Source organism: Canis lupus, chromosome 11, assembly GCF_048164855.1.
Source record: "Canis lupus baileyi chromosome 11, mCanLup2.hap1, whole genome shotgun sequence".
Lineage (NCBI taxonomy): Eukaryota > Metazoa > Chordata > Mammalia > Carnivora > Canidae > Canis > Canis lupus.
Window position 1 is genome coordinate 21,851,226 of NC_132848.1, and position 25,927 is coordinate 21,877,152.

At 50.2% G+C, this 25,927-nt stretch overlaps 1 protein-coding gene across 3 annotated transcripts in view; it reads right to left on the reverse strand.

Annotated features, from left to right (window-relative positions):
* Window positions 1–25,927, reverse strand: part of TBC1D22A (TBC1 domain family member 22A) — a 334,941-nt gene that overhangs the window by 30,906 nt on the left and 278,108 nt on the right. For 2 of the 3 annotated variants that reach the window (XM_072843502.1, XM_072843500.1), the window contains one exon: window positions 4,850–4,945. The exons of the other annotated variant lie outside the window; for it this stretch is intronic. In XM_072843502.1, the coding sequence (XP_072699603.1) occupies window positions 4,850–4,945 (96 nt within the window). The remainder of the gene's footprint in view (window positions 1–4,849; window positions 4,946–25,927) is intronic. 3 annotated transcript variants of the gene reach the window in all.

Genomic DNA, 25,927 nt, shown 5'->3' on the forward strand with positions numbered 1-25,927 from the left:
CATGTTCTTTTTTTTTTTTAAGATTTATTTGTTATTTGAGAGAGAGCACGCACACAAGGATGAGCAGGGCAGGGGGCAGAGGGAGAGAGAGAATCGCCAGCAGACTCCCATTGAGCGCAGAGCCCGATGCAGGACTCAATCCCACGACCCTGTGATCAGGACCTGAGCTGAAACCAAGAGTCGGATGCTTGACCAACTGAGCCCCCCAGGAGACCCATGCCACACGTTCTTAAAAGCCATTCTATATTTATAGGACCACTTTCTTCCTGAGCAGCCTCCTTAATTTCTAAATGCCTGATTATTCAGTTTTAACTCTGTTAGGATCTCGCTGTAAACGATGATGCTCAGCGAACACACCCCACATTATTCTAGCTTCTCACACTTTGACATGTAGGCTGAAGTCAGATGATTCACTTTGTTAATGTTCCACAGAAACTCGCGATTTGAACAGCTAAAACTCCGCCCAGAGCTCTCAGGCCACCCCTGATTTCTGCACCCGGGTTCACAGTAACCTTTCATCCTGATCAGGTCCGCCACGTCTCCTACTACGCTTGCTTCATCCGAGTCTGTCTCTTTTAGAAAGTCTTAAATGCAAGTTTAACGTACAGACGGAAGAGCGCACAAACCAAGACCTCGTGAAGGGGCACTGTGGCACGCTCCCAGAAGTTTGTGCCCCACGATGTGTAAGTGCAGAGGCGCCACTCGGGCCACCGTCTGACATCACTCCCTCTACTTTGTTGAATGGCTCCTCCTACGACCTGATGGGGACACGGCCAGCCCGGCTTCCTTCTGAGCCACCTGCCTGTGGCCGCCCCTTCGCCTGCATGTCGACGGCCCTTAGGTCCTGGCTGCCATCCTGAGTCTGCTCCCGCACCTCTCCCTCCTGGCTCCTTGCCCCAAGTCCATCCCGGTCCTCTTCCCCAAGTGCCTGGCCCTCAGACAGGGCCCCTGTTGGGTGCTGGGAAAGCCCAGGAGGACTCCTGGCTCTGTGCTTCTCAGGCTGTCTCCCAACGGCCATCCAACCCTCGGCGCCCCACCCCAGCTCCCCTCCACCCCGCACACTCAGCACCAGCTTCACTGACTTACTGCCTGTTGTAGGGCAGATTGTACAGCATAGGGTGGGTAGGGAGGGGCCTCTCCTGAGTTCCCTGCCAGGCTCTAGGCTGCTGTGACAGGCTCCAGCTCGGGCCCCATGGCCCCCGTCCCAAGCCCTGCACTGAGCTGTCAGCAGCCCCTCTGCTCATCTGTCACCCTCAGCCACCCCACACACATTGGGGAAACTGAGTCTGGGAACAGACAGCACAGGGCCCGGCCCAGAGGGAGGGCTCCAAGGGCCTCCATTGCACCACCGAGTGGCCGTCTCATAGGACCAGGAGTATCAGAGCAGAGGCCCTGCCAATGGGTGCTGCATTCCCCCTGGTCCTGCTGGTCCCAATCAGCCACCCACCACCCACAGGCACCAAGGTGCCAGGCGTCAGGCCAGCACCCCAAGGGCCTTCTCGTGCCACCTAGGAAGCAGGTGGGAGCTCTTGCCACAACGTGGGGCACAGAGCCAGGCCAGCTCACACTGAGCACCTCTCTCTGCATGCAGGGCTTCAGGCGACGGCCGCCCCAGCTGGTCCTGCCCTGTGCTCTCGGGCTCCCACTTCCAGACCTCCACACTCCCAAGGATCCCACGGAAGGCCCAGGGCTCCACCGGAAATTCCACACTCTGCTCCCCAGAACTTCTTTACTTTCCTTACTCTGAAACACAAGGCACCAACACTGCCACCTCTTCTGAGTGTCTAAGGGACTCGCTCTCTTCAAAATCAAAACGATGCCAATTCCTGCATGGGGAGAATTTCCCAGTCTCACAGAGCACCTCAGTGTGCACGCTGCTTCCAGGCCGCAGTTCCAGGAGGCTGGCAGGACAGGAACAGCCCAGCTGGGTGCCACCCTCTCTGCCAAGCACCAGGATGGGCTTGCCAGGCCCCAGAGGCAGGGAAGGCTGGCTGTGACGGAGGACCAGCGGGCGGGGGCTGCTCAGGGCTGCCCTCGGACCCCAGGATCCTGGGGTACCAAACGAAGCAGCTTAGACTTTAGGGGATAAAGCAGATACAGTTTTAGAGTGGCTGACTTTCAACTATTTCGTGTGCTCTATGTATCAACCAGCCCAAGATGCCCGCGAAGCCAACACCCGAAGCTTTACCACACCTCCCATCAGTGAGAGGAGCACCTCAGAGGGAGCACGAAAAGTGTCACAGACAAGTCTGCAGCCCTGGAGCAGGGCGGGAGCCCCGGCAACAGGAGCCACACCAGGTCTCCGGCCACCGGACGCCCTGGGGCCAGTCCTTCATGGCTTATAGGACACATGTGCCTGACGCGGGGTGCAGAGGCACAGAGGCTCCCTCACCCACCCTCTGTGCCAGGAGCTCTCTTGCTGGGAAACACTCTGCCCCCCAGAGGCCCGGGAAGAGGCAGAGCCTGCCAGGTGCACCCCCAGGGAAGGGCCTTCCATCCAAAGACCCAACAAACCCTCGTTAGGAAAAGGCAGAAGGGGGAGAGAATCTGGGCTGTGAGCACTGAGGCTCAGAGAGCTGGGCCTGGCGGAGATGGGCGTAGGCAGTCAGTGGGAGAGCCATGCTCTGGCGCCCGCAGGTGGGCAGGGAAACTGAGTCATCTGCAGGGTTGGGGTGAGCAGGATGGCTGGTCCTCCCAGACCAGTACAAAGCTCCTGGGCACTAGGGCTCAGGGCAGGAGTGAACGCACACTCCAGAAGGGGCCTCCCTCGGTCCACAGGGCCCAGCGCCCCCACGGCCCCAGGAGGCCCTGAGGACGTTCACAGAGCGGACACAACCAGACCTCCGGCCTAGGCAAGTCTCCAGGGAACTGAACCGAGGCGGCAAAGCCCATCACCCCCTCCCCGGCACCCGCAGCAGGGGGCCTGGTGGACACCAAAGTGTCTCCTAGCTCCTGGGAAGCCTTCGTCCTCGGGAAGGATTCTGTTCCTATGGAAATGACTTACAGCAATGCTCATCTCCCAAGGGGCAAGTGACAGGTCGGCACAGAGTGAGAACGAGGGCTTTTAGCCTTTTCCCTGGAACGTTCTCTGCTGGAGACTTGGGCTCTTGGTCTGGGTCACTCTGGCCATCTGCCCTGGATGCACTCACTGTCCTAAAATGTCACCATTGCAACCTCCATTTCCCCCCACACTCACCAGGGCCCCGGGGGCTCTTTGTTTCACTCCTGTTCTCCTATTTCCTCTCCCATTTGGTTCAGGCCTCCACAACACCCTGCCGTGTTTGTACCATGCGCGCCATCCAACCCCCTGCCCCTGAAGCCCCGGCTCCTCCCCTGCTCCCCACGCTAATCTCAAGCTCCTGAGCAGGACTCTGGGAAGGCTGGCAACCCACTTCAGGCAGCTGCCCAGGCCTATCTTCTGACCAGCACCAGGCATTGTCTCCAGCCAAAGAGCAAACACACAGGCTTCTAGAAACAGTGGTAAAATGTGGTGGCTAATGAACAGTGGGACTTGGCATCACAACTCCCAAGCCGCCAGGATCGCCGCTGCCTGGGGTCACCTGCCACGCGGTCCCCTCACGTGGGCTCTGTGTGAGGAGTGGGAAGACGGGCAGCCCAGAAGGGCCAGGGGCAAGGCCGGCCGGGCACCCCCAGACCAGGGGGGATCACAGCCCTGTGTCAGCCCCTTCGTGGTGCCTGGCACATTTCCCATGACCTGAGTCACCCCCTGGGAAGAGGGTCCTGGGGGCACTGTCCCTCTCTGGGGAGAGGGAAGACACAGAGGGCAGAGTGGCCAAGCCCCTCGTGCAAGGTCTCTCCCCCGAGCAGACCTGAGGTGCCCACCCTCAGGCACGTGTGGCTCAGGGCCACCCAGGGCTGGGGGGCAAGAGTGGTTTCTGGGGCAGTGAGGAGACTCATGTGCAGCACCCCACAGTCACAACCTCCCATCGCCCCCGAGTTCCATCACACCAGGTGGAGCCAGGAGGGAGCCAGTGAGGATCCTGGTCACCTGCTCTCACCTGGAGAACCTGGGGAGTCAGCCTAAGCACAGGGGCATGTGCAGGCCAAGGTCACACCATGGCTAGCCACGGTGCCCCAGGGAAGCTGGGCCCTTCTCCCTCAAATAAACAGCCAGCTGTCCTGGGCCCGTGTCTGGCTCAGCCAGCAGTGTCCTCCCAAACCTCCCATACGGAGCCAGGGAGCCACAAGGCTGAGCAGACTGCTGTGACCCAGGGCCATCGGGTCCCTCACTTAAAAGCCACAGAATGAAGTAGCCAGAGTGACCCCCAGCCAGGTGGGGCAGAGCCTGGTCCCTGGTCCCCACGCTGGTGTTCTCTTCAGTGTAGCTGGGAGGCCTCAGCTTCCCAGGTCACTGGGCAGAAGGCCCCAGGCACCTGGGGCCACAGTGGCTAGCACCCAGTGGAGGGGTCAACACCGCCCCTGGTTCTCAGGCCACCAGGTGGAGGCCCACTTGGGGTAGGGACGGGACAGGCTGGCACTCCGCCCCACAGAGCCCCAGTCGAGCACTGAGCTGATGAGTGGGTGCCAGTGTGGCTCTCCACTAAGTCGTGGAGGCAAGTGGCCCAGAAAGGCTAAGCGACCCACCTGAGTCACACAGCTGTCAGGTGGCCAGGCGCCCTGGCCGTCGGCTCATGGGCCAGCACCTCCCCTGGCGCATCACAGCCCCGCAGCCACCCCCGGTGGCACAGCTCACACCTGGCGAGCATGGCCTGCGCGTTCCTGGGTTTGCCGAGGTTCCAGGAGATAAGGCTCCCAGCCCGGGCTCGGAAGCCCTGGATGACAGCGGAGAAAATGAAGCACAGACCCTTCTGAGGAGGCATTTACTTACCTGGAAATCCTTTTCTTCCAGAATTTCCTTCCTCCATCTCACCAGGAAAGCAGCGCAGACGTACAAGTGGAAGTGAGAGAAGCCCTCGGGTTCCGACTGCAGGAGAGAACACAGGGGCCGTGAGCACGCCTGCAGGACTGCGCGGCCACCAGCGGTCAGAGCCCCAGGAGGGCGCAGACAGCCCAAGCATGCGTGACTTGTTCTTGCCCCCTTAACATAAATCCAGGCTTCTGATTGAAGAGGATGTGAGCAGGCTGTTCCTCTGCGTCTCCTGCACGGGTGACAGCCAGCAGTAATGAGGGCAGACCCGTGAGCGCACCTTCTGTGCCACGACCCGGGGTGGACACCTGCCCACAGAGGCCGGGTCACTGGCCGGGGCCAAACTGTGGTCCTTGCTCCCCCGAGGGCGCCCCCAGGGAAGTGAAGCCAACGGAAGTGGTGGGCTGGCGTAGTGTAGGGGGGCTCCATGCACCTGCTCCTACCCCACCGCTCCTCAGCAGGCCAACGCCCCCTTCCCACCGGGGGTTCAGCTCACCCCCTCTTCAGGGCCCCCCGCCTCCCATGCCTGGCCTTAGTTCAGGCGCATATCACCAACTCCTGAAACCTGGCTTTTCCCATCCTCATACAACAGAATTGGGTTACAAATCAGTAACCAAAGAAAGCTAAAAAGTCCCAAACAAATTTAAAATGAACCACGTATGTTTATAGATTTTAAAAACATGCTAATAAGTAAGCTACGGTTCAGACAAGTAAATCATAAAATGAGGCAGAAAATTCTTAGAATTCACAGAGAGTGAAGAGATTATTCAGCTGCAAAACGCAGCTACAGTAGGGCTCACAGAAGACAGTTCACAGCTTCAAATGCTTGCTTGTGTTGAAAATGAAATATAAATATGGTATTAGTCTCCAGTAGGATCCAGCCACAAGGGCAGCAGGGATTCAAAGAAAGCTGGGGCAGTATGAACGCGTTTGAAAACTCAGATGACAAATTCTTAGAGAAAGAAAAATTTTCGGGGATGCCTGGGTGGCTCAGTGGTTTAGTGCCTGCCTTCAGCCTAGGGTGTGATCCTAGAGTCTCAGGATCTAGTCCCACATCGGGCTCCCTGCATGGAGCCTGCTTCTCCCTCTGCCTGTGTCTCTGCCTCTCTCTCTCATGAATAAATAAATAAAATCTTAAAAAAGAAAAAAAATAAAAATTTTCAAAAATTGTGAAAAAGTCTGAGGAGTTTAAAATCTGAATCAGGAATCCACATATTCCCACAAGGAAAACAGCAGGCCTAGGCTGTTTTCCAGGGGATGCCAAGCAAGTGTGCCAAGGGGGGCAGATGTCCTAGTCTGATAGGAGTCTGAGCGTGGAAACAGGGAGAAAGAGGCAGGCACAGACTTCCTGCTTAACCTGGACACAGGGGCAGTTCAAGAAAGGACGAGAGGCCAGTCTCAACAACATGGATGTGGAAATGCTCTAAATGAAAGATGAGCGAACGGGACCTAACTGCAATGAAAAAACATAATACACTGTGACCAGATTGAGGTTATCTGGGAACGCAAGGTTGACAAGGCATAAGGACCTGAGTATACAGATGTCACTCATCCCATGAACAGATGAAACGGAAACGATCTTATCACCTCCACCAGTGATAAGCATCTGACGAAGTTCCATAAATACCCACAGCAAGGACTCTAGTGAATTAGGGCAAGTGCTCTAACCTGCTCTGTGTTATTATTTACCCAAAAGACTTAGGGGAAAGCGGGCTTCATTATCGGGGCTGAAGTGTGCAAAGCAGGGGTCCCTGCTAGGTAAGGCTGTGTGGGAGGGTCGTGCCTACACCGTCAGCACTTCTCGGAATGCAGTGAAGTCAGACTCCAGCTCCAGTGTCTCTCCTTCCCTCCTCCCTAGCACTCCACACTCAGCCCTCCTGCCTGCCGGGGACCTCCACGTCTTGTGTGGTAAGAGAATGTGATTTAGGGGGCGCCTGGGGGGCTCAGTCAGTTAAGCATCTGACTCTCGGTATGGGCTCAGGGTCATGGGATGGAGCCTGAGTCTGTTTAAGATTCTCTCTCTCCCTCTGCTCCCCACCAACCCAGTGCGCTCCCTCACTAGCGCTGTCACTCTCTCTCAAATAAATAAATAAATCTTTACAAAGAGAATGTGATTTAGATGATGCTGATTCTTTTGTTTGTTTAGATTTTTTGGAGTAGAAGACAATTAGCTTCCACAAATGCCCCATTAGGTAGCACAGTTAGAGATCAAACGCACCCTGGAGCCAGAGAGTGCCTAGGTTTGAGCCCTGGTTCTGCCACTTATTAGCTATGTGATCAAGACAAAGTATCTGGCCTCCTCGTGCCTCAGTTTCCCCATCTGTGAAATATTACGAAGATTAAGTAAATTAAACAATGTAAAGTACGTAGGATAATGCCTGGAACACAGTAAATAGTATGCAAATGGCAGCTATTGTCACCAGGTGTGTGTTAAAACAGTATATATTCTGGAGTTCTTGGATACAATATCCTATATGTGTCCATTAGGTATATTTAATCAATAGTGTTGCTCAGATCTCCTATAAATCCTTATAGACTCTGTCTCTTTGTGAGCTATTAACAAGAGAAGTGTGTTAAAAAATCCCATTACAACAGTGCATTTGATTTCTCCTTACAGTTCTGCCGATCTTTGGTTTATATATTTGGAAACTATGTTATTACATGCATACAAATTTTAAATTATTTTATCTTCCTGGTGTAGTGAACATCATGAATATACATGATCTCCTTTATCTCAAGTAATGATTTTGCCTTAAAGACTTTTGGAAGGGGGGGCCAAGGATATGATATAACCATAACTACTTTCAACTTTTGTTGGGTTCGTTTATCTTAAGCAGCTCTTTTTGAGATACAACTGACATACAATAAATTTACATATTGAAAGTATATAATTGCCTAGGTTTTGATATATGTCTACACCTGCGGAACACTTCCTCTACTTCTGTACAGAGAGGACCTATGACGTGTGCTTTTGTCCAGCTACCTTCACTGAGCATTATTACTTTGCGACTCAGCCGTGTTGCTGCATGGCCACCGCCTGTGACTGCTCAGTAATATTTCATTGCTACCTGTGAGTGCTTGTTCACCAGAGCTGCTTGCCTGTTGACAGACACGGAGTTGTTTTGGGTTTGGGGCCACGACAAATTCAGCTGCTGTGAATGTCTGTGTATCAGTCTTTGTATGGTTATATGCCCTTACTTTTGTGGGATAAATACCGAGGAGCAGAAAGCTCATCACATGGTAGCAGTACTTCAACTTCGAAGACCCTGCCCAACTATCCGCAAGGTAACTGCACCACTGGACATTTCCACCAGCAGCAGAGGGAGTTCCTGTTATCACTCCATGGCCAATAGATGAAACGGTCAGTGTTTTTAATATTAGCCACTCTCGTGGGCAAGTGGTAGGATCTCACTGTGGTGTTAATTTACATATTTATATTCCTCTAATGACTAATGATTTTCAACATCTTGAATGTACTTACAGACATTCTTGATGGAGTGTCTGTTCAGCTTTTTTCCCTGGGTCGTTTGTTTCTATTGTTGAGATTTGAGCAACTTTCTGGATACTCTAAATACAAGTCTTTGATCAGCAACGTGCTTTACAAACACTTCTCTCTGCCTATAACGTATCTTTTATCCTCTTGACAATGACTCTTGAAGAGCATGAATTTTAAAGTTTGATGACGTTCAATCTATCGCTTTGTTCTTTTATGGATATTGCTTTTGGTGTCATTTCTAAGAAATCTCTACCTAACCTAAGGGCGTAAAGGTTTTCTCCTGAAATAGTTTTAAGCTTTACATTTAGTTCTGTGATACATTTTGAATTATGTTATACGAAAAAAAATGTTATAAAAATGTTATACATTTTGTATATGGTGTATGGTAGCGGTTGAAGTTCATTTCTAAACACACGGATATCCAACTGCTCCAGGATTTGTTGAAGACTATCCTTTCTCTGCTGAGTTAACAACCGGGTAGTGCTAGTCTTCTAGTTTTGCTCTTTGTCAAAGTTGATTTGTCTATTCTAAGTGTTTTGCACGTCCATAAAAATTTTAAAGCCAGTCTGTCAATTTCTCCAAAAAGCTTGCTGGGATTTTACTGGAGTTGCACTGAATGTATAGATCAATTTGGGGGAATCGTATCTTAACAGCATTGAGTGCCCTGACTCATGAACATGGTATAGCTTACCACTGACTTAGGTCTTCTTTAATTATTTGCAGCAATGTTTTATAGTTTTCAGGGTACAAGTCGGTTGCATCTTTTGTTAGATCTTCTCAAAGCAGCTTATATTTTGACACAATTAAACTAGTGTTTTGAACAAAAATAAAGTTGATTAAAGACTTTAATGTGACAGCTAAAACCATAAAATTCCTAGAAAAAAACATACGCAGTAATCTCTTTGACACCAGCCATAAAAACATTTTTTCTGGACATGTCTCCTCTGGCAAGGGAAACAAAAGCAAAATTAAACTATTGAGACTACACCAAAATAAAAAGCTTCTGCACAGCAAAGGAAACCATTCACAAAACAAAAAGGCAGCCTACTGAATGGAAGAAGATATTTGCAAATGACACATCTGATAAGAGGTTAACATCCAAATTATATAAAGAACTTACACAACTCAACACCAAAAACACTGTTAATTGTACTTGAAGTTTAAAAAATACTAAGTTAAATTTTAAAATAAAAATGGTAACTTTAAAAACTTTAATTTCTGATTGTTTGTTGCTAGTTGCTGAGATAGAATTTGCCTGGAGCATTTTCTTCATCCTTTAATTGTACTCTTCCTGTGTCATGAAATTTCTCTTATAACTACTACAATATTGGATTTTTAAAAATCCAGACATGGTCCCTATGGAGTTGAGTTCCTGCTGACTGTGATTCCTGATATATTCAGAGTAATTCTCATTCTTTTACTTTCAAATTTATAATTATTTCACTTTTTGTATTATTTTCCTTTCTTGTTTATAACTAGACTGATTTACTTTTCCCCCTTATCCTAAAGCCCTACACTAACTATTCTGGAAGTTACTGAATTGTTTCTATTATTTAGTTATTCTATAAATGTTAACATGCATGTTTAACTTAGGGTCTAAGATTAATCATCTTTATTACCTTCCCAAACAACACAGAGGTGAGGAGTATCTTCATTCCAGGCATACCAAAGATGCACACAGATCTTATGTTCCCTAGTGAGATGCTAATATTGGCCAAGATCTTAGTTCTATCTTTGTTTTTTAACATTACAAATTCGGATACTCTCTTTTTTTTTTTTAAGATTTTTATTTCTTTATTTGGGGGGGGGGGCATGAGCAGGGGGCAGTGACAGAGGCAGAGGGAGAAGCAGCCTCCCCACTGAGCAGGGAGCCCAAAGCGGGACTCGTCCCAGGAACTGGGATCACGACCTGAGCCAAAGGCAGATGCTTCACCAACTGAGACCCAGGTGCTCATCAGACACTTTTTTTTTTTTTTAATCAGACACTCTTCTTATCGTTGTTTCATACATCAGTGCTTAGAGCTACTCACAACTTCACCTTTTCCTGATGATTCCTTTCCTAGACCTTTCTTCTGAAATCAGAAATGGAACCGTTAGCAGCTCCTTCAGTGAGAGGGTCTTTGGGCAGCAGACCCTCTCAGTATTCCTGTCTAAAAAGTGTCTTTATGTCCTTCTCTCTCCTGGAAGGTAGTTTTGCTGGATACACGAGGCCACATTGGCTCTCATTTTTAAAGAGGTTATGGCACCATCTTCTGGCCTCCACTGTTTAACGCTCCATCTGCCGTCCTCCCTGCACAAGACACCTAACTTTTCCTCCACCTGCCTTGCAGGTACTCGGTATTGGGTGCTCTGTCATTTCCATACACTGTCTGTCCCACCAGGGATCTCTCGGGCACCCTGAGTTCTCAGAGGAGGGCGCTTCCATCAATCTGGGAGACATCATCACTCATCCCTCCGCATTCTCTTTCATTCCTCAGAGCCTGGATTGGGTAGAGTTGAGGCCTTTTCTCTAGTCTCTATTTCGCCAAAGTTCTGTCTCCTGGGAGAGGTACTTTCTAGGCGTCCCTCTTCTAGCTCATTAGTCAGCTCTCCGATGTATCACAATTCCTGGGCATCACATCCAATAAATTTGAAACCAGTCTCTTTTCTCACACCTGCCCCAGAAATTGTGATCATTTCCTTTCCGTTGTGCTTGTGTTTAGTATGCTCCTCTCCTTGATCTTAAGCCCAGTGAGCTTATTGTCTGGCTCATCTCCGATAACCCTACAGTCCGTGAGGTCTCTCTGTAGTTTGTTTTCTCTGCGGATTCTTGCTCCCTGTGGCCTGCTTCCTTGTTCTTTAGTGGGATTCCCCCTCTGGACCTTATGTTCCTTGGAACTTTCAACTGCTGGAATTCTTTGAAGCTTGCATCAAACATGATTTTCTTCAGGGGAAAAAACTGTATTTACTTCTACCTGAATCTAAGCACACTATTAGCCAAAGACTACTTTCAACTAAATTTTCAGCTTGAAATTTTTTAGGATAAGTAGGTCATGTACATTAGGGTTCCAAACCCATATGAATCCAGGACTGTGGTAGCATCTCTAAGGGGAAGCATTTTCATTCCTTTTCCTTTAACTTCCAGGGCCAAAGCCAAGAAAGGCAAACACCAGCACCCGCTTGGTGTCTGGACGGTCCCCAGGGTTTGTCTCCCACCCGTGGCTCGCTCCAACATAGTTATAGACCCTAAAAATTAATTGGCTGATTCCCGGTGGGCACCTGCTTTGATGTTGCCCCCTTCTCTCTCTAGACTTACATTTTCTTATGATTCCTGACCAATGACAGTATCCTTTCCTTTGTGCTTATGTCTCTAAAGAGCACACAGGCGTCCTTCAGTGTATTCTGGGACACCAAGTTCACCACGCTGCCAGAATGAGCGGCTCTGCCCTATTGGTTTTCTTCAAATCAAAGGGACTATTAGCATTTAAAACTTCTGTGTTAGAACTGAAGCCAACTAACACTTCCAACTTGGTAAAACGCTGCAAGGGGGCCTGTAACACCCACAGCACTGACCTCTCGGTTCGCAGTTGGGTCCCTGCAGCCACCTGCACCCTATAACCAGGATGCCCTCTCCATGGACTCTTGGCTCATCATGGTATTATTCCTAAATGTCCACTGCCTTTAGGAGAACATCCAAACTACTTAACGTGACACAATCCTCTGACATCAGGGGCCCTACCCCCACTTCCCACCTGACATTAGACCCTCTCAATCTCCTCTAAAACGCCAGACCCTTCTAGCCTCACCTCCGCTTTTTTCCCCGCTGCCACTCCCCCCGCAGCTAATACTTCCTGAGTTTCTCAGCCACAGAAACAGTATTCATCCCTCAAGGTCTTTCCTGTGCCTCCCAGGAGCCCGGCCAGCTGTCTGCTGCGGCGCCTGCCACGCTGCGACCCTCGAGGCTCACCTGTCCTTTCTCCCACCACCCTGGGAGCCTCTCCTTTCCTGACCGCCTATCCTTCCCCAGCCCTGTCCCAAGCCCCACAGCAGGAGCAAAGACTGAAGTCACACACACCCAAGCCTACTCACCTGGGTGCACAAGGGAAATGGGCAGGCGTGACTCTGAGAACAAATGTAAAGACACGTGCCTTTCTCTTTGCAGAGACTGAAGGTGACCAAGCAGAAAACAGGGCCCTAAGGCCTTTGGGGAAGCAGCCCTGGCGGCTCAAGACTGCTGATTAGTATTGCAAAGCCTGAGGAAAGAAAGTCTCCAGGAGTATTTAGGGATGTTCCCGAACGATGACTTCTCTAAGGAACCCTGTTTACACTTTTAATTTGATTAGGGGCCTTTGATTGAAGGGCATGCCTCAGTCAGCCTGAGCCCTGCCCTAGGCCTGCCCTGGTGCCAGCCCTCGCTGGGACTCACAGGCTGGCTGGCCGGGTGAGCCACTGCCCCACGAGACACCCCTGGGGGTGAGCAGGATGCTGAATGAGCCACACTTCCGGAGGCACACACCACTAGGGGAAAACGGGGTTTTACAATGTCACTTAAATGGATTATTTGTCTTTGATGACTTGGTAAATTATCGTAAAACAGCAAGTTAATAAATAAAAAAATTCATATCATAATGGAAAAAAGGGAAAAAAGAAAAAAAAAAAAGAAAAAAGGCTTCTGCTTTAATGAAGCTTAACTCGGACAGTAAGTACCAGCAGCCACACGGGGCATCGTCAAGAGGCTGGGTCTCAGAGGCGGTGGCCCACTGCTCACCCCGGCCCCCGCCGGCCCCACTCAGCATGGAGGGACCAAGGGACGCCCACCATCTTCCATCTTCGGGGTCTGGTACAGCCAAACAGGCCCTTCCTGACTGGTGCAAAGTCAGCCAGGTTGACAGGCATTTCCAAAGGAGAAACAGAGCTCTGGAGGGAAGAGGAGGTGACTTTGACGGCACCCCTGGTGCATGTGGCAGGTGGGGGGCTAGGTGACCAGGGTGCCATCCACAGGGAAGCACACCACTGGGGGCTGGGAAGGTGTCCCCCCCGGTGCCCTGGGGGAACTAGGTGAGTGGGGACAGGCCACCTGCGGGGTCACAGCCCCTCTCTACTGCCATGTCAGCCTGCACCAGCTCCTGTCCCACCTCCTCTGGGGCCCGTGCTCCTGCCTGCCCTGCCACACCTCCCAGCCCAGGGCCCAGCCTGCCGCGGCAGAGCCTGGGAGCTCAGCTCATGGCTCCCCTCCTACAGATGGGAAGACACACAGGGACCTCGAGCAACTTGCCCAGGTCATCATGCAGGACTGCAGATGGTGAGCCGCCTGCGAGCAGCACCCCTGACAACAGGGGTCACCATTGGGAACCATCCTGCCCTCATGACATCAGCTCTTGTTTCGGTTGGCAGGGGTGGTGCTGGGTGGCGCCCTCCCGCCGGGCTCACATGGTCCACCAGCCACCAGGCGCTCCACCGCCTGACCCCACTCTTTCTGCACACCCCACACACCTTCCCACCCTCTCCAACACTTCCCTCCCATCTGGAAATGAGCTCACATGGGACCGTGACCGGCCGGCCTCTCTTCCTGTGGCTTTTCCTCCCAGCAGCCTTCGAAGCTCTCAGCGACAGGGCACACGTTTTACTGTCTTGACACCCTGCACAGCACAGCACAGAGTCTGCGGCAGGACTCCTGGTTTCTCAAAGCAGAACTCCCACCTCTGCAGGGGCCCTGGCAACGCTGCCCCGTGACCGGCCGGGTAAGCAAGGGCTTTGCCCCGGAGCGCTACGCTGCGGGAACAGGGACTGAAGATGTTCACCTCCAGGAAGCCTCCAGCACAGGGTCTAGTCCCTCGACGCAGACCCGACAAGTCATGGGCCAGCCCCTGACCATCCTTGTGGTCGTGGGCTTCTCCCTGCCTGGGGTGAGAGAAATGCTCACCCCGGTATTCGCAGAACCATCCGCCCTGTCCTCACAGGAAGTCCTAGCCTGAGCACAGGACACAGCAGTTGGCACAGATGACATGTCACCCAGAGCTGTATGACTCCCTGGGGACCATTTTTACCCCAACAAGTGAGGACTGTCCATTATCATAAGGTGATGGGCCACAGGGAGGAATCCCCCAGGACCGCCAGGCCACCACCGAGTGGCATCTAAGAGGCGTGATATACCTGCAGGGGTGAAGCAGGTCGGGCTTCCGCTGCACTAGCCCTGGGTAACGTGTCCAGTCCCTGCACCATCCAGCCCTGCAGTGTACATGCAGCCTGGTACCAACAGAACAGCGAGCTCAGGGCTGTGTTTGGACAGGCTTCACACTGGCCCGCTACTTCTTTGGAAAACAAGTCTCTTAAAATGCTCACTCAGAATAAAGTCAGGATTCTGAGGACAGGGAATTATGGAGGTCAAGGAGAAACTGTGTTCCTATAACTAATAACATTTTAAAAATCCTAAATCTCTCTAGCTGAGGAAGAGACAATCCATATAAGTGCCCAGTTGCACTTGGAAATGACCATAAAAGAGCCCCCAGCCCACTGCAATTGGATCAGACAGCTACAATCTCCAGGTCCTAAGGCTTTACTGCCTCCAGTAAACTGTACCTAATAAACTGGGCAGCATGCCACAGAACCTGCTCCAAAAGAAAGCTGCACAGTGAGGGACACCTATGTCACTCCCGGGGGACCCCTAGCACCCAGCGCCCCATCCCCACACATATACCAGGCAGAGGTGATGATGAAAAGACATTAAGACAGGCCCAAACCATGGGCGGGCAGCAGCCCTTGGGAGTGTGGAGCCTACCGCCTAGCAGAATTTTCACTGGGGAGAAGGATGGGAGCACTCAAGAATGCATCACACCAAATAAGTGCAAGACGTTTATGGAAAAGACACAGATTCTCCGAAAGACGGAAGGGAAAACCTAACTAAATGGGAGTTATACCAAATTAATGGGAAAAAGATTCAATACTGAAAAGAGGTCAATTGCCTTCCATTTTAATGTACAAATTCAATGTGTCTCTAATAAAAACTTGGGTCATTTCGTACCGATGAAGCTTATTCTGAAGCTGACACTGAAGAGCAAAGGACCAAGAATAGGAAGACAACCCCAAGATGAAAAAATAGGATGAAGATTTACATCTCATATTGAGGCACTCTGTGAGGCCAATAAAGACCATGTGTCCTGGGCAGAGGATGGACAGATGGGCCAGTGGAGTAGAGCTCAGACATATGACTGTGCTGATGTGGGTGTTAGGTCTACAGAGGATGGGTGCTACAGATCAACAAGAAAGGGTGGACTATTGCATGGAACTGAGACACCTGGCTATATATATGGAAAAAACAAACATTAGATTCCTACCTCATGCCATACGCAAAGCCAGTTCAAAGTGGATTACAAGCAACATGTAAAAAAAAAAAAAAAAAAAAAGCAAAACCTTACAAACGTAAATTCTTTAAATCAATATATTTACAACACAAAAATTTCAAACTGGTATGTGACAAAGGCTTTATAATTAAGGAAAATAAGTGAGTCACAGACTAGCAGAGAATATTCATAGTGCATACATGACTTTGGTATGATTAACATCCCGAATATGTATATACTTAAGTATCTCCCTAAGAATCAATAAGAAAAGTACAAACTACCTATGGGGGATAAAATGGGTCAAGGATATGAACAGTGGTCAGTAGAAACAGGCGTGACTCATGCTCACTGGTTTTTAGGGACATGCAGAGCAAAATGAGAAAAATGAGAGGTCAGTAGTTCATGTTTCTGCGCAAAAACTAGAAATTTTGAGGAATGTAAAGTATGGGAGAAATGATGAGCTGAAAAAAATCCTGCATAGGGTGGAGGATGTGTAGCCACTTTGGAGGGCAACTTGGTAACATCTCGATCGATGTTCACACCCTGTAATCCAGAAATTTCTTAAACAAAGCATCTCCTACAGGCAGGTGTAAGGAGATGCATTAAAAAATGTTGGATTGTGCACAGTTTGTAATTGAAAAACTTGCTAGCAACTCAAATGTCTTTCAACAGAAGAATAGATAAATTATAGTACATTCGTACAACAGAAAACTCCAAAGGATGAAAACAAGTAGGACACAACAGCTACATCCACCAACATGAATAAATATTAAAACAGAAAGTAGAACAAAACAAGCATACTGCAAAAGAATTGTTATGTCCGATGCCTTTTATGAAAGTTTCAGGATACTCACTACGATACTAGGTAGTATTTATGGATACATGTACATGTACCAAAAATACTAAAGAATGCTTAGAAATGATAAAAACCAAATTCAACGTAGTGGTTACTTCTGGAGAGGAAGGGAGGAAGTTTCCATGGTATAGGTTAAATTTGATTTCTAAATAAGATATAAAAGTTCTGAAACAAAAATCATTTTTAAAAATGATAGATTTGACCAAGCTGGGCAGTAGATACAGAGGCATTCATTAGATTATCTACACTTTTCTGCATATTTAAGATTTTCTGTAATTAGAGAAAAAGACCGAGGACTACTGGAGATGGTCTTAACTCTAGAGGTGCCAAGAGGTCTATGTGGAGGGCCCACGGACTCCGTGGCTCAGCCCCGCAAGGGGCTCCATCTGGCCCCAGCCCCCAGCTGCCATCCAGACTCTGTGGCCACAGATGCAGCCCGTCCCCAGATCCTGACCGTGAGTCCCCTCCCAGGTCCGCAGGCTGAGGCACGAGGCAGCCCCTCGCTGCCCCGTCTTCCCTGTGACCTTCGCTCAGAGGCTCTGCCTTCCAGCCTTCCCAGAGCCAGGTCCCTCACACAAAGCGACCCGGATGAGTGCAAGAAGCTCAAAGGATGAGCAACGCAGCACAGCGGTGATGCCGGGCCGCCCACCCCCCTTCAGGTACTGGTTGAAGGCCAGAGATAAACCCAGATGCCCCTCACATGACGGAGTTTCTTAAAAGGGCATTTCCAGTTCCTTAGCAGGCCTGGTTTTGCTCATGAGATGACTGAATGCTGGTTTGAAATGACTGCACGATTAGCTAAATGCAGATTACTTACACGTGACACACACATTCTAAAATGTAGGAAATAAGGCAAAGAAACAGGTTCCCTTTTACTTTTTATAACAGAGAAACTGTGATAAAAGGAACAATTTTTCACCTTTAATTGCATCATTAAGCCTTCCTTATAATTTTTGGCACTGAAATAAAAACGAATAGCCTTCTGGTGCCAGGAGATTTTCCTATGTACACGTATTTATGTAGATGTATTTTTGAGGCCATTCAAATGACAGGAATTGTTTCGCATTCTTTGTTCAGATTCAAGTGCACCAGCTTCAGCTGTGCAAGCAAAATCTCTGCTATGATTTCCTTTGAAATATTCATCTCCAGGCCACTGCACTACACAATTACCTACCAGGAATGCAGAGCATGGCCATTTTAAAATTCGCACCCACATCCCCGGGTTTGGGGCATGGGCTAGTAATGGAACTGTAGAGATCACGCTACGTTATGCAGCCAAATCCTGAGGCATAAATGAGCCTGGTGCTCATCCGGCTGGCCTCCAAGTGACTGATCTATTATCTCCATGCCAATCTCTATTATCCTTCACCAGATACTTATTGGCATGTGTCTGTCCACGTCAGAGAACATTCCAAATGGTTAAATGACAAAGGTCACAGCCAATCAAACTCATTCTGTGTGTCATCAGATGGATGCCGACCTGCACAGCCTCCAGAGGGCTGATCTGGGAAAGGGGGGGCGGGGGGTGGCTCCCAGTCTGCTCCCAGTCCTGGGTTGTGGGCTGTTGCTCTAGCGTATCCGCAATTCCTAACTGAAATGAACATTTTAAAGCTATGTAGAAAAAAAAAAGAAAGGAAGCCCATAAAACAGTAAAAAGTACCAGAATATTTCTACAGTTCCTAATGAGTGTTTATTCCTACGTTGATGTATTATTAGTCAGAGTTCTCTAGAGAAACAGCACCAACAGGATCTGTGTACACACACACGGAGGAGATGGTAATCGATTGGCTGATTTTAAGGAGCTGGCCCACATGCTTCTAGAGGCCTGGAGAGTCCGAAAGCTGATGGAGCAGAGGCCCCAGAAGAGCTAACGGTGCAGCTGCGGGCAGAAGGCAGCACTCCTTCAGGCTCGAGGACAGCCTTCGTTGTATTCAGGCCTATAACTCACCGGGCGGGGGCTCACCCACATTGTGGAGGGTGACCTGCTTTATTCAAGGTCCACCAGCCAAGGACACCTCCACAGAAACATCTGGAACAATACTGGACCAAACGTCTGGGGTACCGCGGCCCAGCCAGACTGACAAACAAAATCAACCATCGCAGCTCATGACCACCCAGACCGAAGTCTGTCTTCAACTTCAAAAGACACCCTTCAGGGCAGGGCTGCTGTTCCAAGGTCTTTTCAGATGCCAAACAACTGGTATGAATTTTTGGTTAACAAGCAAAATCATCAACATTCCCGAAGGAGCTGCAAACTGCTAAGGGCTCATAGATAAGCATCTCCAGGGGTGTTTGGAGAGAGCTCTGGAATGGGAAGAGGCTGGGGCAGCTCTCTGCCTGTCTTCAACACCTGCTGCCTACAACCCACCTCAGCCTCTGGCCATGAAGGGAGGGGCTGACCCCTAAATGCACAACGGGCACACCAGCAAAGACCAGTGAAGAGTCAAAGCAACAACGGCCTTGATTTAACTATGCTGGAGGGTCTCACGACAGGCAGGGGCGCCTGTCACCACCACCAGAGGAGGAAGGGGCCCACACATCACAAGTTCACATCACAAGGATCAAGCTGCCCACAAAGTCCTGTCTCCTTTACGGATGGAATCAAAGACATCCTTTTAACACTGCTCTGTCAAAACTTCATGAATTATACAAGCTCTGAAGGACTGTGGGCGCCAGCGCTAAATTGTGAGAGGGATTAACTCTGTCACCAACCGCAGCTGCCCTTGCCACGGCCTCTCCATGTCCCAAATTTAAACACTGCACACCTGATGACCTGGCATTCTGTGAGGCCATGGATCACTGTCTGGTCTGTGAGCCCCACTCCAGGGGCATCTTCACTGCCCTGTCCAACCTGATAAACTCTACCATTTTTTAAATTTGGTCAAGGACGTTCCTGGCAAATTAAAAGGAAAGATATCCTGCTGTGGGTCCTGATTATTTTTTCTTTGAAGCAAGAAATGACATCACAGCAGTTAATAACTCAAAACCCCGATCCTCTCTGTAGACAGAACTTGGCCCAAAGAGCATAACGGTCAGAGCCAGCAAGTGTGGCTCTGCGGAGGGAACCAGCACTGGGTCCCCACCCGGCACGCTGACGCCCCGGGCAGCCGGACACGCGGGGGATGGGGAGCCCACCCTGTCAGGCTCCCTCCCGGTGGCAGCGTGCCCCCCACCCCGTGCCGGCCCCGGGGGCCTGTCCCTACCTGTGGCTCTCCCAAGCCCTCCGGCCACCACCGCCCAGGTCGCCCCAGAGTCAGCAGCACCAGTGTCCGCGGGCCAGAGAATGACAAGGCCCAAGAGCACCTTTTCTGCTTCCTTAAGAAGACGCAGCCTCCATCTCCTCGGCTGGCAAGGGTGGGCCCGGGGTCCACAGCCAGGACCCCACTATGCACTGCCAGGCTAGGCTTGTGGGGGGCAGCGTGCCACGTGGGCCAAGCCACAGGCCCACTTCCCAGAGGCCACTTCTGGTTCCACCTCCCTGGTGACCAGCAGCTTCCTCAGGACACGTCCCTGTCGTACACGACGTGGGACAAGCTGACAGAGCAGGGGAAACCCCGGCCGACACCTGCCAGATCTGGGTGAGGGCCTTAGGACCCCGTCTACCCGGACAGGGGACAGACTCACTCTGTTCCTACCATGGAGCAATCAAGGACCTGCGCCTGGTCCCAACTGTTAGGTTTTCAGTATCTGTGACAGGGATTCCCCAGTAACTCAGCTGCCCAAACCCATGGGAGGAGCGAAACTAGGGCCGCGACCCCCACCCCAGGACCTTGGGTGAGACGGAGGCAGGGTGTGGGCCGGGCCAGCCTCCACAACGCACCCTCACCACCGCTGACACGGAGCTCCTGGTGGCAGGGCCGCACGTCCCCTGGGTCCTGTGCCAGCTCCGAGCTGGGCACCGCTGGGCGGACGACGCTCAGATGGACCAGCCGCTGTTCTCAGCATGGAGCAGAAGCAGATCTCCCAGTGGCAAGCCCGGGACTCTTCATTTGTAACAAGCTCCTGAGATGACAGTCATGCAGAGCAACTCCAAGAACCACTGTGCTGGGCTGTGAGCTTCTGGGCAGGAGGACCCAGTGTCCCTTCACCTGGACATCCCCAGCAGCCAGCCCAGTGTGTCCACACACAGCGGCTACACAGAAAATGATGAGTACCAAGGCGGGGGATGAGTGCTGTGCTCAAGATGCAAGGAATTGGCTCAACCGACAGCCTCCCAGCGGGCCCCTCTGACCCCTGCTCACCACTGTGACCAAACATTTAAAAGGGCCTCAGGCTGCCAACCCTGGGCTGATACTTAGAGCTGCCCCTCTGTAAATGAGGCTGCAGACGAGACTCTCAATGGATCTGAACAAAAAGAATCCACACTCACGTACTAGCCATTCTCTAGGGAATCCCCAGATTTAGCAGAAAATAGAACAGCAAAAAGAATTTATGAGATAAAATAAGGAAAATTATACAAGCCCCGTGGCACACTGAGAAGTCGGTGCAGCTATCCAAGCCCCGTGACGACTCTGAATGATGCTTCGCACCCTCCAGGCCTTGCTGCTCCAAACTCCTTCCCCGGTGGAGGCCTTCTCTCTCATTCTCTCTCTCTCTCTCTCTCTCTCTCTCTCTCTCTCACACACACACACACACACAATGTATGCATGTGATTTTTTTAAAAATTTCAAAATAAGACTTTTCAAAAATCCCCCAAAGTAGAAAGCACAGAATAAAGAACCCCAGGTCCCCAATCCTCAGGATCCACCATGATCCCACGTGACCAAGCCTGTTTCATCTGCTGACCCCCCAGTCTGCCCACATGCTGCTGGGAAAATCTAAAGAAAATCCCAGACATCACATTTCACCCACAAATAGTTTCTTTTCTAGAGAAGGGCTATTTCTAGAAGCCTCAGCACAAGACCATTATCATATCTGAAAATGGTAATTGCTTACGGCGACGGGAGCACGTCTCTGAGGGGGTTCAGGACACGTCACCCCAAGATAGGGCTCCTGGCAGAGCATGTATTTTGAGCTGCAGGAGTGTGATAAACAGCAGGTGCTGCAGGGACTGTCGGACCCTCCCCCTGAAGCAGGGCTGGAGTCATGCACGTGCACAGTCCCCTCCGTCCACCTGGAGGAAAGGAGCATCCGCATCTCTGTGGACAAGGGATGGGGACCTGGGTGAGCGGGCCCCCACCCTCTGCCCTGTGGCACCCCTCCAGGACGTCCCACCCTCATCAAACTGTGCAGACACTCGGGACGCAGTGTTTCTCCAGCCCTCATTTCCTTGTGACAGCAGCCATACCACAGAAAGCTTAAATCAACCTGGGTGCCCCCCTCCTGCTGCTCTGGCCTTGCACTGGGCCTCCCGCCGAGAACCTAAGACGGAGGGAGGAGCGATTCAGTCCCGTCATCTCTAGACCATGTGCCTCGTTCCACATGGGGGCACCGGGGACCCCTGCCCTGAGGAATGGTGTGATCACCAGAGAAGCACAGCCCTTGCTCAAATCTTACTTAGGGGTCATTATCAATTCATAGACTTTAACATATTTGATGTGCTTCAAGCCTCTGCCATCCTAATTCTTCCCGACAATCTTCCCACGTCTGGCCAGCAGGAGCCCCTTGAAGCCGGGCTCCTCTTCCTGAGACCCCCTGCTTTCCTGACAACGACGTGTTCCAGACGCATTGTGAACACTCCTCGCCCAGACCTGGCGTCAGGTTTTCCTGGGGGCCCCCGGCTCCTCCTAATGGGAATGGCGTGAGACTCCATGGGGTGCTTATTTCCGCCGGGCTCGTAGCCGGGCCAGTAATTTACAGTGACGAGGTCTAGAAGATACGATTTTATTTCTTTTAAAGAGAAGAATAAAGCATGGGTTCACACTGAGTCTTCATTCATATTTAAGATTATAGGGTTTTTACTTCTTTGATTCTATGCTTGATTCTCTCTTGTGTTAAAAATCTTAGTTCCCATAACATTATCATAATTACTTGCTTGCTCTATCCTAATATATGTATTTATGAGTAATATATGTATCTCAATACGTGTGTATATAAATACGAGTTTCAGGACAGCACTAATATGATTACTAACAATCTGATTACCAAATAGCGTTTCAAATGTTTTCCTCAATTCTTTTTGTTCCTCAGATGCGTCCTGCTAGGGCCGCCCATTCAAATTGTTTGAAAGCCTCTCTGAAGTAATCTTTCTCCATGTGATTAAGCCACCAACTCGAGATCTAGTTAGGTTCATTTTTTTAAGTTTTAATTTTGTTCTTGCTTTTTGAGGACAGCTTTCTTATTTGGGTTTAGCTGGGTTTCACAATTATGTAAAGCAATACGTCAGTGCAAGGGAGGACCTGAAGCAGGCTGCATCTGGGGGGCCAAGCTGCCTCCCTGCCCTCCGCCGGGTCCCGCCCCCTCGGAGCCCAGATCTGCTCCCCTGGTTCTGCTTTAGCCTTGTGTTGACACTTCTGTTTGTAATAGAAGCAAACGCATGTGCGTGCATTCAGGGAAACAGGTACGTGTATGCATGTGCGTGTGTATGTGTGTGAAGCAACCAACCGACAGGTCAGTGATGAAACAGCACACACACAGGCTGTCCTCCAGGGAACGGGGCACACACAGAGAACACCTGCACCCCTCCTCACCCCGCATGCGTTACAGCTAACAGGCCTGTGGGTACAGCATTTCCTATTTTCTCCGATGTGCCATCTGGATGGCTCCAGGGTCACCAGGACAAAGCAGGTGTCAGCTGCCCGAGGCCACCAAACACTCCTGCGTTCTGTTGCACTGGGTCCCTGCCCTCAACCTGCTGGAGCACTCCTACCTCACTGCCATCTGCACACCCTTCTTGTCCGTATACGGGGCGGTCATTACGGGCCTCTGGTTCGCCTTTCGTGGGCATTAGAGGATGTCACTCCTGCACAAACACAACTGCATATACACTGCATATACAGGAATGAGGGGCTATGCTGGTTTTCTTTTTTTAAGCTTTTTACTTTAAGAGAACTGCAGTCTCACATTCAGCTCTAAGAAACAGTGCAGAGCGACCCCACGTACCTTCCCCCAGACAGGGCTACCTTTCTAATCTACAGGCAAGGGACAGTGACCAGTTCTGCGGCCTGTATCTCCACTCTTCATGGGACCTACAGAGGGGCATGGGGCGGCACAGCCAGGTGTCTGACACACGCTGCTAAGTCAAGGCACGTTTCTCCCAGTGCACACGGATGTGCTAAAAACTTTTAATGTGGGCACATGATTTTAACTTCACTGTTTAAATAAAAATGTCACTTGGTTAGCACTGTGCATTCCTCAGTGCCCGTGGGTGTGGATGCGGGATGCACGTGTATCTGTGTGCATGCATGTGGGCGTCGGTGTGATTTCTTCCAAACAAAGTTTAGCTATTCTCTCATCTCTGAGTTCCTGGTAAATAAATGTTAATTCCAACCATAAAAAGTATATTGTTCAGATTCTTTGTTTTTCTCTTTGGTAATTCACCCGTTAAGAAAATAAAAGTTCTCCAATGCAGCTGTAATCATCATACAGCTTTACGTTTTCTTACCTCCATGACTTAGGACATAGATGTTTACTACTGGTGTGCTACCACAGAACGGCGGTCTATAAGGAACGTAATACACTTTTCCTTGGTCTTTCTTCATCTTGATCTTATCACTCCTAGTTTGCTTCCTGGGGTCTGATTGGGGTCAGTATGCTCAAAATTTTCTTTCTAATCCTTCCACGTCCCCAAAGGAAGAATAGCTGCTAAGATGGAAACTTCTGGCAAAATCTGACAAACATGCTTTAAGAGGACATGAAGGAAATAAATACCCATCTAATCTGTGGGCATTTAAAGTAATGTGTTTTGGTGCTTTTCGGGAAAACTTAATTCATGACCAACCAAACACTCTGATACTAAACTATTTTTAAAATGCTTAACTAAATATTGAGTAAATACAAAAACAATTTCTTAACTTACGAAAGTAAAAGAATGTCAAGAAAACAAGAACTCTTGGGTTTAAGGAGAGGAAAACAAACATCTCCTTGGGTAGCTCTGGCCAAGCCAGTCCTGCCCATGAGACCCCAGAGCTCTGGAGGTAATGTTGTCCTAAAATGGTTATTTCTCTGGATTTTTCTTGATTTCTCTTTACCTTTGCACCACACTGGCTTCCTTCTGGATCTTCATTTCAAATAGTGTACCAAAAGGCATGAAGGAATCAAGGACGTACTCTTCATTCCACGTTATGTCCCTGAAACGCCTCCTGTGGCTGTCAATCACCTGTAGACTACCCCTCCTTCCTTGTCCATACTCTGCTAATGGATATTTAGGCTCTGCCCACTTTCTGCTGTTATGACCCATACTGATGTAATCCTTGTGTGTTTTGAGGGTTCTTCTCGAGTGGTGGCTCTCAACCTGTGTATGCTCCAGAATCACCCGGAGGGCCCTCCCCAGCATTTCTGATTCAGTACGTCATGAGGAATCGGGCCCCAGGATCTGCATTTCTAACAAGTTCACGGGTGGCGCCAATGCTGCCAGGCCTAAGGCCACACGTGGAGAACCACTGTTCTACGGCAGCACCTCGCAATGAAATCATAGGATCACTGCAACGTCTTGTGTCTGTACTGTCCACCTGCCAGCCGCCAGCCACAGGGGCGTCTTGAGCATGTGGTCGGTGCGATCACGGAGCTGAGTGCTTCGATGCCTATAATCCAGTAAACACGGATTTAAGTAGCCACGTGTGGCTAGAGGCCATTGTGCCGGACAGCGCAGCTCTGAGTATGTCGGACCCAGGAGCGGAACACCTGCATCATAGGGAACGCACCTCCTCAACTTTCCCAGGCAAAGCCAAATTATTTTTTAAGTGGTTTTTACTAGTTTACACTCCTACCAGTGTTTAGCAGTTCGCAGTGCTCCTCCCTAAAACGTGCTAACTGATCTTTCACACTTAAGCAGAGGGTTCCCAAGCCCTCCCTGAAACAGGTAACACACACACACACACACACACACACGCAGCTCAGTTCAAGGCCCCTGGGGCAGGGCACAAGTGGCTCACCAGGCTGACCCCGAGCACAGAGCCCTCTGCGAGGGCTTTATCCAGATGGCTTTCCCCGCAGCCTCATCACCACTCTGCCCCAACTGCTTCGTGAAGCCTCCAAAGTTGAAGATCAAGTCAAACAGATTTGAAAAAGGGGGACTCCAGTGTTCCACCTTCTGTTTCAAGTATTTTTAGACAGTATTTTTAAAAAATTTTTATTAACTTTTTTGATGTATAATTTCTACAAGGTAAGCTACAGAGATCGAATCATACCCTTTAATGAGTTTTGACAAATGAATTCACCAGTGGGATCGACACCCCTAAGGAGCATGCCCTTCCCCCAGCAACCCTGCG